General features: G+C 61.2%; 2 protein-coding genes across 2 annotated transcripts; both read right to left on the bottom strand.

Annotated features, from left to right (window-relative positions):
- Positions 1-1,167: 1,167 nt before the first annotated feature.
- Positions 1,168-4,401, bottom strand: LMJF_13_1500 (conserved hypothetical protein; the record flags this gene model as incomplete). The annotated part of the gene is made up of 1 exon (XM_001681842.1): positions 1,168-4,401. The coding sequence occupies one exon, from the start codon at positions 4,399-4,401 to the stop codon at positions 1,168-1,170; it is 3,234 nt and encodes a 1,077-aa protein (XP_001681894.1).
- Positions 4,402-10,058: 5,657 nt separating this feature from the next.
- On the bottom strand, positions 10,059-11,360 carry LMJF_13_1510 (putative phosphoprotein phosphatase; the record flags this gene model as incomplete). Its single annotated transcript, XM_001681843.1, has 1 exon — positions 10,059-11,360. The coding sequence occupies one exon, from the start codon at positions 11,358-11,360 to the stop codon at positions 10,059-10,061; it is 1,302 nt and encodes a 433-aa protein (XP_001681895.1).
- Between the last annotated feature and the right edge of the window lie 3,670 nt (positions 11,361-15,030).

Raw genomic sequence — 15,030 nt, forward strand, 5'->3', positions numbered from 1 at the left:
GACGCTTCGTGTTCGTCTGCGCAGCTGGAGTGCATAGTGGTTTGCGGCGTGGCGAAACTGAAACGGCGGCCTTCGTTGCTGTGGGAACGCAGTGCTCTTGGCTTCCATGCACCTCACCACCACCACAATCACCCCAAACCCTCGTCAACCTGTCCGGGAGCCAGGGAGCGCACTTGGCTTGATGCATCTCCCACACTTCCGTCGTCGTCAGAATGGCTCTGTAACGCTTCTCAGCCGAAGAGTCAAGAAGCAACAAACAAAAGAAAAAGTGAAAAGAGACGAGAGATCTGCAGGCACACGCGCGGCCGCACGGAGACCTGCGCGCACCGGCGAGATGCACACCTCTGGGAAACTCTGCGGAGGGTAGAGCGCTCGGCAGCAGGAAGGCGGCTGCGGGAGACTCAAAAACAAGAAAGCGAACGAAAAACAGCAAAACCCTGAGAGAGGCGGAGGGGGGGGGGAGGGAGGGAGGAGGAGGAAAGGGGGCCACGGGTACACACTGGAGCACGTGCGTGTGCCGATGTGGGTGCGTCGTGCGCGTGTCTGTGTACTCGCGCCGGCATGCGCTGAAGAGACGAGTTGTAAGACTCTACTGTGCGGCATCGCTGCAAGGACGGAGAGGTGGAACGATAATGGGCCCCTCCGCTGCTCCGGCGCGCACGGGCCGACTCAAGTATCGTCACTGCGTGCGTCCCTCCCATCACCACCATCTCCGCTCTGCACGAACACCGCCCAGCATCACCGCGCACTCTCGCGGAGCAGCTGAACCACAACAAATGGGGCGTGGACACAAGACTCGGAAGCGGCTGAAGCGGTCCGACGGGGGCCGCGCGACCCCTTCTGCGGGAAGTACGAGCAGAACAGGGCAGTTGAAATGACGGAGTGGGCGGCTGAGCAGAGACGAGGCAAGCGGAGAGGGTGGTGGCTTGGGTCGGATAGAGTGAGGGGCTTGTCACGAGCTTGGCCTACACGCCCGCAACACCCTTCAGCAGCAGCCGCGGGTACCTAGCCGTGCAGAAGGCAAGTATCATTCCTTAGCACGACCACACGCGCATATACATGCATTGCGCAGGGGAGCTACGGGGCGATAAGGACGTGAGCCAAGCGGAAAGGAGGTGGGGCCGGTGTTGCGCATAAGGCGTCCCTCGTATCTAGAGTGCCGCATCATCACCTGTCCCCGTACGAGATTTCCAACCGCCCTTCCTGCCTCTCTAGTGCTGCTGTCTTCTCCTTCTTGCCACTCCTCCCTTGCGATGCCATCGACGACGCTGTCGGGAGTGGCGGCATGCCAACCAGCTTGCGCACCTCGCTGTACGCGTACGCCTTTCCCAGCTCCGAGCTCGCCTTGATGCGCAGGAACTTGTCCTCGGTAACGAAGAGCACCTTCGCGGCCTCGTGCTGACTGAGGTAGACGGCGTAGCCGAGAATGCGGTCATCATTGGTCGTGGCATGCCTGTCGTATTCCCGGACAATCTCCGTCCGTTTCTGCAGCCATAGGCGGCTCTGTGCCTCCTTGTTCAAGCACGCCGCAATCCAGTTGCGCAGCTCATGAGCCCGTTGTCGGCGCCACTCGCGATCGTGGGTGCTGTTCACACCGGCAGTGGATGTGGTGGCGACGTGGTCGCCCTTGGCACTGCCGCCACGGTCCTTGTGCATGCGATCCAGCTCGTCGAGCACAGTGAAGGGGATGCCAATGAACGACGTCTCCAAGATCAAGTTCATCACGCCCGGCTCGGAGTCGAGGAGAGAGGAGGTGTCGAAGACAAAACACCGCATGTCAGTGCTGCTCTTGCAGCTGCGGGCGGTGGCGGTACGCGTGTTCGTCTTTGAGGATACACGAGTCGCGCCAGCAATGCTGGTGGTGGTTATCGCGGTCGTTGCCGGTGTCGTCTTGACCGCTGCGGCTACCGCGGCAGCTGCCGCCGCAGTGGCGCTGCGAGTCATCATGGACGGGTAGGAATAGTGCGGGGATACAGAGGCGAAGGAGGGGGAGGAGGGCGCACTCGGATGCTCCTCGTCATCGCTGACACCATCCGCGCCCTTGGTACTGCCAGCGGTACCGCGCTCTTTGAGCAGTGCCGCCGAGGCTTGCGTCAGCGCCGCGTGAAGCGACGGCGAGGCCAGCGCAGCGAACGGCGAGGAGGTCGACCAGGACGGTGGTAACGACGACACGCTTCTCTTCAAGGGCGCCTTGTCTGCCTTGTTAGGCGCCAAAGGTGATGGCTGCTGCGATAGGCACTCGCGCAGGGAGTGCACTGGCGGTGCTACGGCGCTCCCGAGAAACGGGTTCGGTACAGCCTTCGGGTTCTTCTCGCCTGCTGTCTCGCCGACTGGCACCGGGGCGGCCAGGCTGCGCAACTTGTTCATCAGCTGCTTCGCCCGCACTGGGCTGCTTGCACACTTCACGGCACCTTCGACCGCGGTCGTGCCGATCTTGTCCTTCGCTGCCGTGGAGGGCATCACGATGCTCGCGTGGCAGGTGTTGCCGCGGGTGCCCTTTCCCAGGTGACCCTTGAGCACCACAGCCGCCGCCGCACTCTCCTTCTTCGCTGTCGTGGACACCGCACCTTTTCGCGGTGACGCGCGGCGCACGCTCACTTTGGCGGCTGCGTGGTTGCAGTCCTGCTTCGCACCGCTCTCGTGTGACGGCAATATGTTTTCTGACTTGTGGCGGCGCGCGGCCCGCTCCTGCGCTTCGACTGGATCCAAGTAGGGCTCGTCGCTGTCGATCGCTGCAGGTGGCGTTGGGGTGGCATCATCGCGTGCGGCGGTGGCCTCCGCCAGCACGCGGTGCTGCCGTGTACGCTCCAGCGCAGCTTTCAGGGCCACTTCTGGCGGCGTGCTTGGCCCGCTTTCGCGGTCCTCACTCAGTGTTATACCCGACCGCTGCGCCAACAGTTGTGGATGCGGTTGCTGGAGGTTGGCAAGCCGACGCAGACGGGAAAGGTTCACGAGAGAATGCGGCTGCTGCAGCGGCGCCTGTGCCAACCCCGTCCACGACGCCACAGAGGCCCCCACTGTCGCAGTGGGAGGCAGCGATGTCGGCGACGTCGATGCTCGTTCGCGCAGCTGCGCGAGCCGTGACGAGATGGGGAATGCCTGAGGCACACCTGTCCCTGGCGAGGGAGATGCCTCCGCGAGCGGCCTGGGCGAAACGAGCGTCGCGGCTGACTTCCACGGTGATCCTGTTGGTAGCTTGTGAGGCACCGGTGCCCCACCGACGACAGACCCACCGCCAGCCACGCCGTCCTTGGATGCGATGTAAGGATGCGAACTGCTACCGCACTCAGCAGCTGAGGTTGGGCACGGGCTGGAGACGCGTAGGCGACTCAGCAGCAACTTAGTCGACCGCGCCGAGCTGCTCTCCGTGCCAAGACGATGACCGCCGTCAGTGTCCTCCTCGTTGCGATATAGTGTCGACGCTGAGGCGCGTAGGTCGGCCAGTCCCAACAACGGGGTGAGGAAGGGGTTGCGACCAGCGGAGTTCGCCGTGCCGTTAACAGTCTGCACCGCTGGCGGCCTTTTGGACTGCTGCCCAGCCTTCTCTTCTTCTTCGTTATGGTACGATGGAGCGATGGGCGGTGACGACGGTTTTCGCGCACCACTGCGGGAGCGCTTCAGTCGGTCCCTCTGCAGCAGAGCCAGCGTGGTCTGCGCGGACGTGCAGTTTAGGAAGGACAGCCGCCGTACGAGATCAGGAGTGTACGGCGACGACACGCGCGACGATGACGCCGATGACGGGCCACTGCTACCAAGCTCGGATCGGGCGTCGCACGAATGACGAAGAGGCGACTCCTCGTTGCGGTATAGGCTTGACGACAACGTCGGAGGATCATGCGAGGACACGCGCAGCGGCGTCAGCCCCGCTAAAGCCCGCAGCCTCGCCAGCGACGATTCCGCCGGTGTGCTGGGGTTCGGGAAGGACGGAGGCGAGGTTTTCGTTAGCGGCTGCTGCTCCGGTGGCCATGCTTTGGTGTCTTTGTGCAACTCTTTCGGCGACGACGTTGGTGCGGGTGCTCGAGAGAACGTGTCTGCGCTGCTACCCAGTCCCGTGTTTGTGCTTGCAGGAGACGGCGCCAGCTCTGGGGTTGCTGTGGTCGCGCGCAGGTAGCCGAATCCGCCACCGCTCTGAATGCTGTTGTTACTCAACGATCGGCGCGTGTGCGTCTGTCCAGTTTCGCCAGACGTTGACGGTGTCGAGGAGAATGGTGCGGTGAGAGATTCACCATGACCACCGCCGCTGCTGCGAGTGCCCACACTCGGTGTCGAGGATGTCAGCGCCGGCCGAGCGCTCTCCTTTTCGCTCGCGCTAGTCTCCTGCTCTCCTGGCTTCGGCTTGTGTCGCGGCTTGCCTGGGAAACACCGGCCGCGTTGGTTGGTTGTTGCGGGTGATTTATACATGTACGCGCAGTGCGCCTCGTTCTGTGAGTGTCAGGGCGCCTCCCCCCTTTAGTCGCTACCGCCTTTTTTGTGCCTTCCTCTTCCGGTGGTGCAGCCACGCTGTCGCAACGCACGTAGGCGCACGGCTGTCCGAACCAGCCCGCTCCGCTCTCACCGCCGCTTGCACCACGACACACTTTTCGCTTGCGTGCGCGCAATCCCTTCTTGATCACGAGGGCCAGCGCGCACGCGCGTGCAAGACCTGGCAAGCGCTCCTTACTCCCGCCACAACAGACCCCGTTGCCTTGGCAGCGCAAGAGTACAAGCGCGAATACGTTGCACTGTATGTGAGTGCACGTAAGGAGCAGGGAGGAGTGCGGGGGGGGGGAGAGACAATTCACTGGAGCTGGAGGGCAGCTCTTGTTGTTTGACCGCCGCACCTCTCTCGTCGGCTTACGCAGATAGAGACGTAGCCACAATCGCCACACCGTTATGGCGGCAGCAGTGCGCACACCTTTCGTGTGCTCTCTATGGCGCTTTGCCGACCGCTCTGTCACCTTCTCGATTTCGACGCTACCGATACTGCGGCTGCTCCCCGAAGTCTGCCGTGGTGGTGGTCACAACTCGAGCACCTCGACGTGAGACACACCTGCACTGTTTGGGGGGTGGGGGTGGGAAGGGATGGAGGGGCAGAATTGCTAGCTGTTTTCTGCGCCGATGTTACGTGCCACAGTTCTCCCCACGGCGGCGCCAGACGGGACCGTCACCGACGCCTTGTGGAAGGCGGACACGAGTACGTGAAGCTTCTGCGCAAAGATAATAAAAGGAAGTCCTCCGCGTACAGATACACGTCTCGAGCAGCCGGCCGCCCCAAAGCGTGGACCACGTAGAGCAGAAGCAGAACCACAACGATCGAGCACCTCAGTTTGGGTGCTGCGGTGCTTGCAGATGTGTGGGCATGCGCTGCTGCAGCCACGGCGTCTGCGAGGCGTGGGTGGGCGACGAGCGCGCAGTCCTGCGTGGATCTCGGGCCCCACGGTGTGTCGCGGAGGGGGCGGTGGAGCGGAAAGCTATGCGTGCCACGGTAGTCAAGAAAAGGAAGGGGAATCGTGATATGGATGATGGACAGCGGACGACCCCTCTTTGAGTTGGGACGGCTGACCGTCCAGGTGGTCTCACACGTGGACGCAGAAAGACTGGCGCAGATACACGCGGTTAGGAGAGCGAAAGGACCGAGCGAGGGCGAGGGCGAGAGAGGGCGATAGCGAAAGCAGGTTAGGTGAACGACATCCACGCACCGTACGGCGAAGATGCGCGCATAGGTGCGTTCATGTGCACGTGCGTGGTTAGAGGGAGGCCGAATAAGAAGAGATCGACGCGAACAACGACGTGGCAGGGCAGCACCACAGAGGAAGGGCGAGGAGAGGGAGCGGGGGGGGGTGCACGCGACACCGTTAGCACTTTCACGCGGTGATCGCATCGCCAACGATATTTTCCGCGAATTCTTTTTTTTCGACTTTCCGTTTCGTGTTGTGGTTCGATGAGTTGTGAGCAACAACCAGCATAGATGAAGCTGGGGCGTGGAGGCCGATACACAGAGCGAGGCAAGGAGGGAGGTGGAAGTGCTGACGCAGCTACCGCACAGCTATCCCGCTCAAGAGGAGTCTTGAGGACGGACCCGGCCGTCCCCTCTTTTCGACATGCAAAATCGCCTCAGCAAGACTAAGAATGAGACACGTGCGCACAGACACGCATCGACAGACAGACAGACAGACGACGACGTCATCAGACGCAGGCAGAGTCAATCAACGGCACCGAAGCAGAAGAGGAAGAGAAGATGACGCGAGGGAAAGCCGTCGGCGCCCTCGTCTACGACGAGAAAGAGCAGAAACTGAAAAAGCATGCCGTGAAATGTGTACAAGACACATACACAGCACGACCACGCGCACAGCAATACGAGCATCACCGCGGATGTAACGTTTTTCGTGTTGCGTCTCTCCATCCCGATCCATCCTCGACCGCAGGCAGCGAAACGGGACAGACAGACAGACAGACAGACAGAGAGAGAGGAGGGCGGAAGCGCACACTGAGGGCATGCTCGGCTGTGGAGAGAACGGGACAACACAAGGGAAGAGGGAAACGATTTTGCTGCATTCGAGGAAGGGACGCGCATGCGTGTGTGTGTGTGTGTGTGTGTATGCGTGGTTGGGCGGAGATGGGAGGACAGGGGGTGTCAGGATGCACGCAGCAATACACGATATACTAACCAGCAAAGAGGGGGAGAAAAAGAGAGGGTCTCCAAGCAACTCTGTCAGTGTGTGCGGAGGTGCGAGATGAGGTACAATGTCTGCGTCCGTGTGTGGCTGTAGGTTTCTACTCATGACGAATAGCACGGAAGAATAGCGTCACGGGAGCACTTCCCTGCCCAGACAACCACACCACCATTCGACCCCCTCGCTTTCACTTCGGGGAACACGCACGCACCAACCAAAACGAAGAAGGGCTCTCTGCGACACGGATAGAGAAAGCTTGCGTATGATGAGGCAACACGTGGAGACGCACGTAACGGCTCACAGCGCACACACGACTGGCTAAACATCCGTCGCATGCACCTGCACAAAAGCCGCAGCGGCGCTTGATGCGCGCGCCTACACACACACGCACACACACACCGAGAGAGAAGGAGCGAGTGATGAACATTCACAACTACGCTGACTTCTTTTTGAATTCACATGCCCATTCTGCGCCCACGACGATGCCGGGCCACCCTGCCGTGCTATCACCGGGCCCAGCGCCCACCCTTCGTGCTGACGGACAAGGTCTGTGCTCGAGCTGTGCCGCAGAGACCCACCAGTCGCCATCATGACGCTTGCACCCACTGCTGTCAAAGACGTGCGGATGCGGGAGAGGGTGGAGTATCCCATGCCGCCGCAGACTCGTGGCAGCGCCCAACCTGCCGAGGCACATGCGGGCCAGCCATCCAGACGCACGCCCCTCATGGCCTCGGCGGACGTGGAAGGTGAAGACAGCGTTCTCCGCATCCCCAGACAACAACGTCGTCCTGAAGCTGGCCGCATGAGGCGCAGAATGCGAGCGCCCTGTGCGCACGCGCTGTCGAGCACGGCTGGCATGGTGCCTCACGCCCAGACAAAGCATCGAGAGGCGAGAGGGGCACGAATGCTGGGCGGAAAAGACGCGAAGGGATCCACGCCAATCAGCCCAAAGGTGCGTGTGCGCGACATGCGCGGCATCCCTCACGTCCGACCGGGTGGGCCGATGAGGCACAGGCGCCGGAAGCGTGACGAGAGCATCCCGCATGGCGCCAGCGAGTCCTCCGGGCTCCCGTGTGGCGAGCCGCCGCACCGTATTACGGGGTGCCGCGGCTTAGGGCGACTGAGGGCAGAAGCGTGGCGTACAGGCAGAACACAAGGGCTCGGAGGGCCCTGACCGGCGCCTGGCCAGCTTCCCCCTTGAGCTCATCCGGCAAGCGCCTGGACCACCCGCTAGTGCCCGCACGACAGACGCCACCACTTCCGCCCCCTGGAGCAGAACCCTGAAGGCGGTCCACTCGGATTGAGGCGTGCAGTGCACCCGGAGTCAGTGTGGCGCGAATCGCGCAGCACGTACGCGGAGAAGGGACGAGAGGGACACGCTAGGCGCATGACCCCGATTCGGCGGCAGACGGCTTGTCCTGGACGACCAGGAGATTCAGCCGCAGTGCGGCAGAGGCGGGTGAGCGGTGGTTGTGTGTGTGCGCACGTTTGTGGGCTAACGTGTTCGTGGGTGGTGCGGACGCGCTGGGGCACCAACGCGTGTGCACTCGTTCTCGGCCACACAGCGCCGGCTACATGTCACACTGCACCCCCGCCCATCCACCCACCAACACACCCGCTGGCCCTGCCGCAGGCCCCACACATCCGCGCGGTGCGCAGAAGCAGCAGCAGACACACGCCGGTACAGCAGTGCGCCGACTCAGTCAGCTGAGCACGGCCCCCGTCTCAAACTCGACGCAGACCCTCTCTGCAGGTCGCCACCTGCTGCGCCCCTCGGGGAGGGGGGGGGAGGGGTCCCAGGCCCCCCACACCAGTAGGCAGTGAGCGTCGGGCGGGATGCGTTCCAGTCACGCGGAGACTTCGCCCACCACATGGATGGCGCAAGCGTGTGCACTGTCGCAGGTCGCTCCGACGCAACGCCCTCCAGAACCTGACTGCCGGCATCAGCGGCGATGCATCGCTCTGACCTCCCTGCGTCGTGGGCATGGCAGCCCCTGTCACCACCCGAAGTGGTTCGGCAGGGGCAAGGGGATGGAGGGGGGAGACGGCTGCTTTGGCTTCCCACACAGAGAGAGAGAGTGGGAGGTGTGCGTGTGCAGTGGAGCCCGTGATACCACGCACTGAGGCAGGTAGCATCATCCGGGAGGCCGGGGAAGAGGAGAGAACAGAAGAGAATAGGAAGTAGGAAACACAGTAATAGGAAAGAGGTGAAGAAAAAGAGGTCAGCGGGTAACGCTTGTGAGACGGAGACCGTAGAGAGGACCCTCTGCTGTTGCTGTGTAGAGGCATGCTGGGTGGTGGTGGTCTAACGCAGCTTGTACAGCAGACACCACTCCGCTTCACAATGGACTCGCTCACTGTCCCGTATGCAGGCCACCCGCCTACGCCTTCTCGTTTACTGGCTTGACAGCACAAACCATACCGATACCTCAACGACTGCGCTCGTCTACAAAAACGCACGTGAGTTGGAGGAGGGGACGTGGGCCTGGGCACACGACGATCCGCACAAACGATCGCCCCCGCCCCCCCCCCTCTGCCCTCCGCAGCAGCACACGCCATTTCACTACGGAGGGATTGCACTGGTCGACCGCTTCGAGTGGGAGGCTCAGCGAGGGATGGGGTGGTGGGGGGGGGGCGTTCCTCCGTGTGAGAGAAGAACCGAAAAAAGCGTAAGTGGTAGGACACAAAATAAGGGTATCGCAAAAGACGACGGGGAGGGCGCACGGAGTTACAAGAACGAGTGAGCGCGGAACGTGCCTGTCAATCGCCGTGAGTCGCCGCTGCCATCACCATCCATCTACCACCACCATCACCCATCGTCGTCCGCAGCCCGCACTCTTTCCAGCTCTCACAGGCAGAGAGCAGAATTAGCCGCACACACACACACACACACACACACACTCACACGCATTTGGATATACATACATATATATACATATGTATATATATATATATATATGCTGATAAGGGAGAGTAGAGCACAAGACAACATCATCCTCACAAACTCACCGGCGTGAGAGGGAGGGAGAGGGACGTGAGCGGGGTGAGGGTGAGGGTGAGGGTTACAACACCAAATCTAAAGGAAGGGAAGGAAGCGAGCCCGCCACACCAAGGCCGCTACGCATGCACGTGTGTTGTGTGTGTGTGTGTGTGTCTATGGTAGGCCTATATGTGCGTGTACTCGGTGTGTATAGAGAGGAAGACGGGCCTGTATTACGCGCCTGTGTGTGCGTGTGCGCGTGCGTGTGAAGCATGGGAGAAGCTCCGATCCGTAGAGGGTGGGCAGGAGCCCGTAGAGCCGCTGTGTGCCGACTGTGATACCACGCAGCAACACACATACCTATATTCGCACTCCCCTTTCCTTCTCTTCGCTTACAGCCAACGACAGATACGCTACGATACACATCATGCGAACATGTCAGCAAACGCAAAGTCCGTCTTGCGGGCTGGCGCGGCCTCGCTCTTTTCTGCGCTGTCGTACTGCTGCACAATGGGCCGCCGGGAGTACCCCTTTATAAGAAGCACGGCTCCCTTGTTCCTGTTGACACCGCAGTAATTCGGTGCGGAAAAGACTGTCAAGACACGGTCGTTGTGCGTCCACATGTAACCCTCCATCGCTACCTGGTGCGCGCGGCAGATGAAATCAAAGTTGTTGTCGGCGCAGAATCGGTTCGAGGCTGATGGACCAAACAAGAAGCCGCAGCCGCGAGGGTTCCGCTTGTACATGGCCACCTCGTTCGTTGGGTCCGACCACAGAAGCCCCGCGATAAGGTCATCCTCCGCTGCTGTGATGTTGCCGCAGCTGTAATTGTGCCGCTCCAGGGCGCAGATAACCTCCACATTTTGCAAGCCCGGCGAGAGGCCGCCGTGGGTCACAAAGAAGCGCATGTACAGTGTCTGCACAATTGCAGCCAGCGGCAGGTCGAGGAACACCTTGTTCACGGCACTCCACACCGCCGTCCCGGCCGCGGCGCCGAGCGACGACGTCGCCTCCGTCAAGAAGCCGTACACGCGCGACGTCTTCTCCTCCTCGTGGTTGCCACGCGTCAGGTACACTAGCGTCGGATATTCCACCTTCAGTGCCAGCAGCAGCAGCACCACCTCCAGGCTGTGCGGGCCACGGTCCACGTAGTCACCCATGAACAGGAAGCGGCAGTCGCGTCCCTCGGGGTTGCAACGGCGCCGGTCGTACTGCTGGCAGAGCACGCTCGTGTAGAGGTCCTGGAACTGGCCGTGGATGTCGCCCACCACCACCAGCGTGTCGTGCGCTACCACCTCTAGATCCAGCAGCGCTGGCTCCTTCCCCAGCACCGCCGTCGCCGCAGCGCACAAATTCATGATGTAGTCCTCGTTGAAGAAGCTCGCCTGCGTGTACTCGTCGCCGTCCTTCTGCGATGCCGTCGGGGCACCGACGTCACCGCGCTCGCCACGGCGCAGCAGCCACTCGATCAGCGGCGAGAACTCTCCGCTGTGTGGCGTCGCGCTGAAGAGGTCAAGCGCCCGCTTGTGCTGTACATCTTCTTCCTCTTGGAGGTCCGGCGTGCTTGACGCGCTAGTGCAGTCTGCCGCCGACTCCAACACCGACGAGAAGTTTCTGTGAGAGATCAGGTGCTCACGGGTTCGGTCTGTTGGACTGCGCAGAGAGTCGGACAGGCGGTTTTTGGTCTTGGCTTCGTTGATGACGAGCGTAGACGAGCGTTCGGCCATCGCCACCGACGGCCGCGAGTGAGGGGGGCTCGTGGGGTGCCGCAGCCTCCATGGTATGGCCGGCCGGTGAACTTCGAAAGGCTCGTGGATCTGATGGGCGCGCCGTGGCTGCAACGCCGGCGGGGCCGGCGGTGAAGGTGCTGTGCTAATCTTAGGGGGAAGTCGCACGCACGGCAGTGGTATTGTGATGCAGCTCTCCGTGGAAGACCTCGTCGTACCACCGCCGCCACCACTGCGGCTGCCGGCCCCCCTTGGCGTAGTCGCGTCCTCCACCACGGCAGGGGCACTTGCCCATTCAACCGGGTTCGCTGGGGACTTTTCAGGGACCGCCTCGGTTGTCGGTTCGTGTGCTGGTGAGGTGGTGATGAGTGTGGAGAGCCGGCGCGCGATTCGTTCCAGCACGTCTGGCAGCGCTGATCGCGCACCTGAGCGCTCGGACGAGAGGGTTTGCTGCGCCGGCAGTGAAGTTTTTGGTGTTCCCGCACCAGTGTGCTGATCGCCACTCACGTCAGCGCAGCAACTGCTGCCATTTTCACTGACTTTGACCAGGGGTGACAGCGGCGGGGATGACGCTGCCGCGGCAGCCGCTGGGGTGGCTGCTGAGACACTGCCGGCACCGAAGGTGCTGAAGAGAAGGTTTTCGCTGTTCTTGAAGGGGTCGTTGTAGCGTTGCAGGGTTGGTGAAGAGAAGGACGAGGGAGGCTCATGTGAATTGGTTTTCGGAAATATTTTCGACGGCGAGCGCGTCCTCCTGGTCGATCGGTTGAGCGAGCGACTCGACATGACGGGCGGATGCGTCGAACACAAACAAAAAAACAAACGAACGAAAAGCTGTGAAAAGAACCACCACCACCACAAAGCGAAGCAGACAGCAGACAGCAGGGGTGACAACGCATGCGTTGTATGGTGAGGGTGGGTGGGTGGGTGGGTGGGGGGAGGGGAGGGAGGGACACGTGAAAAGAATCAGCAGTACAAAGCACAGGGGCACGACCACCGGCCGCTTTACATGGAGGGGGGGCGCACTTCCACACGCAGACACGGAGAGAGCGAGTCGCTTTCAAAGTCGAAACAAATACAAAAGAGACGCAACAACAACAATAGAAAGCAGCGATAAGAAAGAAGGAGGGGGGATAAGAGAGAGCGGAGTGTGTGTGTGTTTGTGTGTGTGCGCGCGCGCGTGTGTATGTATGTGAGGAGTGTCGAGCGGTGGAGAAGCGAGGCGACAGGAAAGGGCACGCACTGCACGCACGCACAAGCACACACACACACACAAACACGCCAGGCTTGGGAGAGGGAAACGGTGGTGGGTGTGCGTTGCTGAGGTGGTCGTGGCTCTGAGAAGTCGCCACAAGACTTCGATCGCGCCTCCTTCGTCGAGAGTGACGGCGATGGGATTAAGGAGGGGGTCCGCTTCCGCGCGCGCTGCTCTCCTCCCACCTCACCGGCGTGAGTGCAAGCGGCTCTACCACAATGATACAGAAGCAGAGGACACACCAGAATCTCTATGCTCGTGCGCCAGAGAAGGAACGAAAGAAATCGTGGCGGTGATGCTGACTGTACCCCTCTTCGTATAAGTGCTTGAGGGAACCGTTTGTGGGTTACGGGATGCCGAGGTATTCGCTGTTCGATGGGCCAACCTATCCATCGCGTATGTGTGCGTGAGAAGGTGGACGAGAAGCCGCGCATCCATGCAAGACAGTGCCGAAGAAGGAAAAAATGGAGACGAGAGGAGAAGAGCGAAGCAGATAGGAGCAGCGGTGCACGCGCGCACACCCACACAACACGAAAGAAACCGTAGGAAAGCCGGAGGTCAGCATGAGCAGTTGGCACGCCGTCGTCATCGCATTTCTGCCGGTTCTGTTCATTCTTCTCGGCCGAGCACGAGACGTCTCCGCTCTCGCTGTTCGCTTCTTGTTCCACTGAACCGTGTTGAACACCAACACAGAGTGCACACACAAGTCCATCAACACGTCCCATCACTGCGTGGACACTCGCCACTGCAGACAGCACGGACACCGTCGCGGTATCCCTCGTGCGTCGGCTTCCGTCACCTCCCCACTACCCGCCTTCAACGGGCATCGTCCCCGCATAGGCACGACAAGCCTGATCGACTGCTTGGCGTAGAGGCGGGAACGGAGGCTGCGAGAGATACGGGAGGGCGGGAGACGCTAGTCACGGCGTGCAGCGCTGGCAGCTGCACCGGCCCACTTCAACGCGCAGACACAACCGCCTACCTGTAGCCCTTGTTCTTTGCATTAGGGTTGCTGCGGAACGGCTTCTTGCTGCCGCCGCAGCTTTGGATGTGACTTGGGTGTCGCCCCAGCCGTCTTCAGCGCTGCGTCTGCTGCTGGGTGGAGAAAGTGACTACACTTCACAAAGTCAGCTGGAACGCGTGTGCCAAGTTAGCGCTCTGCGGCTATATGGTGCACGAAGGGGTCGCTAGACGCGATGATGGTGGGCTTCTTGAGCTTCTTGCCGAAGAAGGGAGCGCAGAGGACGGAGAGGAGCGTGTCGTAGCCCTTGGAGTTGATCTGCAGCCTCTTCACCAGTTCTGCATTGCAGCCGTCGGCCCGCTGCATCAAGACGTGATACGTTCTCCGGCCCAGCAACACACCTTTTCACTTGATGGAGCTGGTAGTTGTTGCTGAGCTTCCTTGAACACAGCGCCGAGCCGGGTGACGAGGGGCCGGTGAGGCGGCGGCGGCAGCCGTCGTTGCTGGGGCACTGGCTGTGGCGCTGTCGAAGGCCGCGACAGTGCTCGCCTTCGCGTCCTCGTCGAGCAAGTTGAGGACCAGCTCCACCATAATTGGCTTGTTGCTCAACCTAGGTTAGGTAATCGTCTCCATTGTCAAGGACATCACATCCTCAATTACAGCATGGTAACACACAATGATGGCGTTGCGCAGCATGTCGCCTTCGATCACGGGGCCGAGAGTCGGCCAGCCGCGAAAGACGTGCACGCATTTGCTTGATTCGGGATGCGAAGTTGTAGAGAAAGGGAAAGGCCAGAGACGCTGATCACCGAAGCACACCTACCCATCGACGAGGTGGGCGCGTGTCTGACAAGGGTTGCGAGAGGGTGGGTGAGTGAGTAACGGAGGGCAGGGGAGTTGTTGGGCAGAAAAGATAGTGAAACGAAAGGAGACGCCGTTAAAACGGCGACATCAGAGGCCCCCCCCCTCCTCACGAGAGCAGCACCGTGAGGGGGCAGCAGCAGCATCAGCACGGCATTCGGGCGCTGCCGCACCCACACCGGAAAAAAGGGCCCCATGCCCCTGTTCTAACTGCTTCATAAGGCCAGGCAAGAGACACTCATAACGGGGGAGGGGGCGTTGCTGCCCAGCCACGCACGCACACGCGCTCGTGCTCGTCATGCCCGAGGCACTTGTTCCTCGTCCCCGCGTCTGTCACTCCCCCCCCACACCAGACACATGCCGCCCTTCCATCGAGCAGGCAACGTCTCCGACTATCGAAGAGAGAGGAGGTGATGAAGGAAGAGACGCGGGAGAGGGAGGGAGGACGACATTACTTTGGTCGTTCGTGGCTCGACAAGACAGAGACACGCATCACTGGGTCGCGTTTACATACACCGATGCACATACGCCTGCCAGCCTGCCTGCACAGGTGTACCAAGGCATAAGGGTAGGGGAAGAGCGCTAAGACCCCTCCC

Source organism: Leishmania major, chromosome 13, assembly GCF_000002725.2.
Source record: "Leishmania major strain Friedlin complete genome, chromosome 13".
Classification (NCBI taxonomy): Eukaryota; Euglenozoa; class Kinetoplastea; order Trypanosomatida; family Trypanosomatidae; genus Leishmania; species Leishmania major.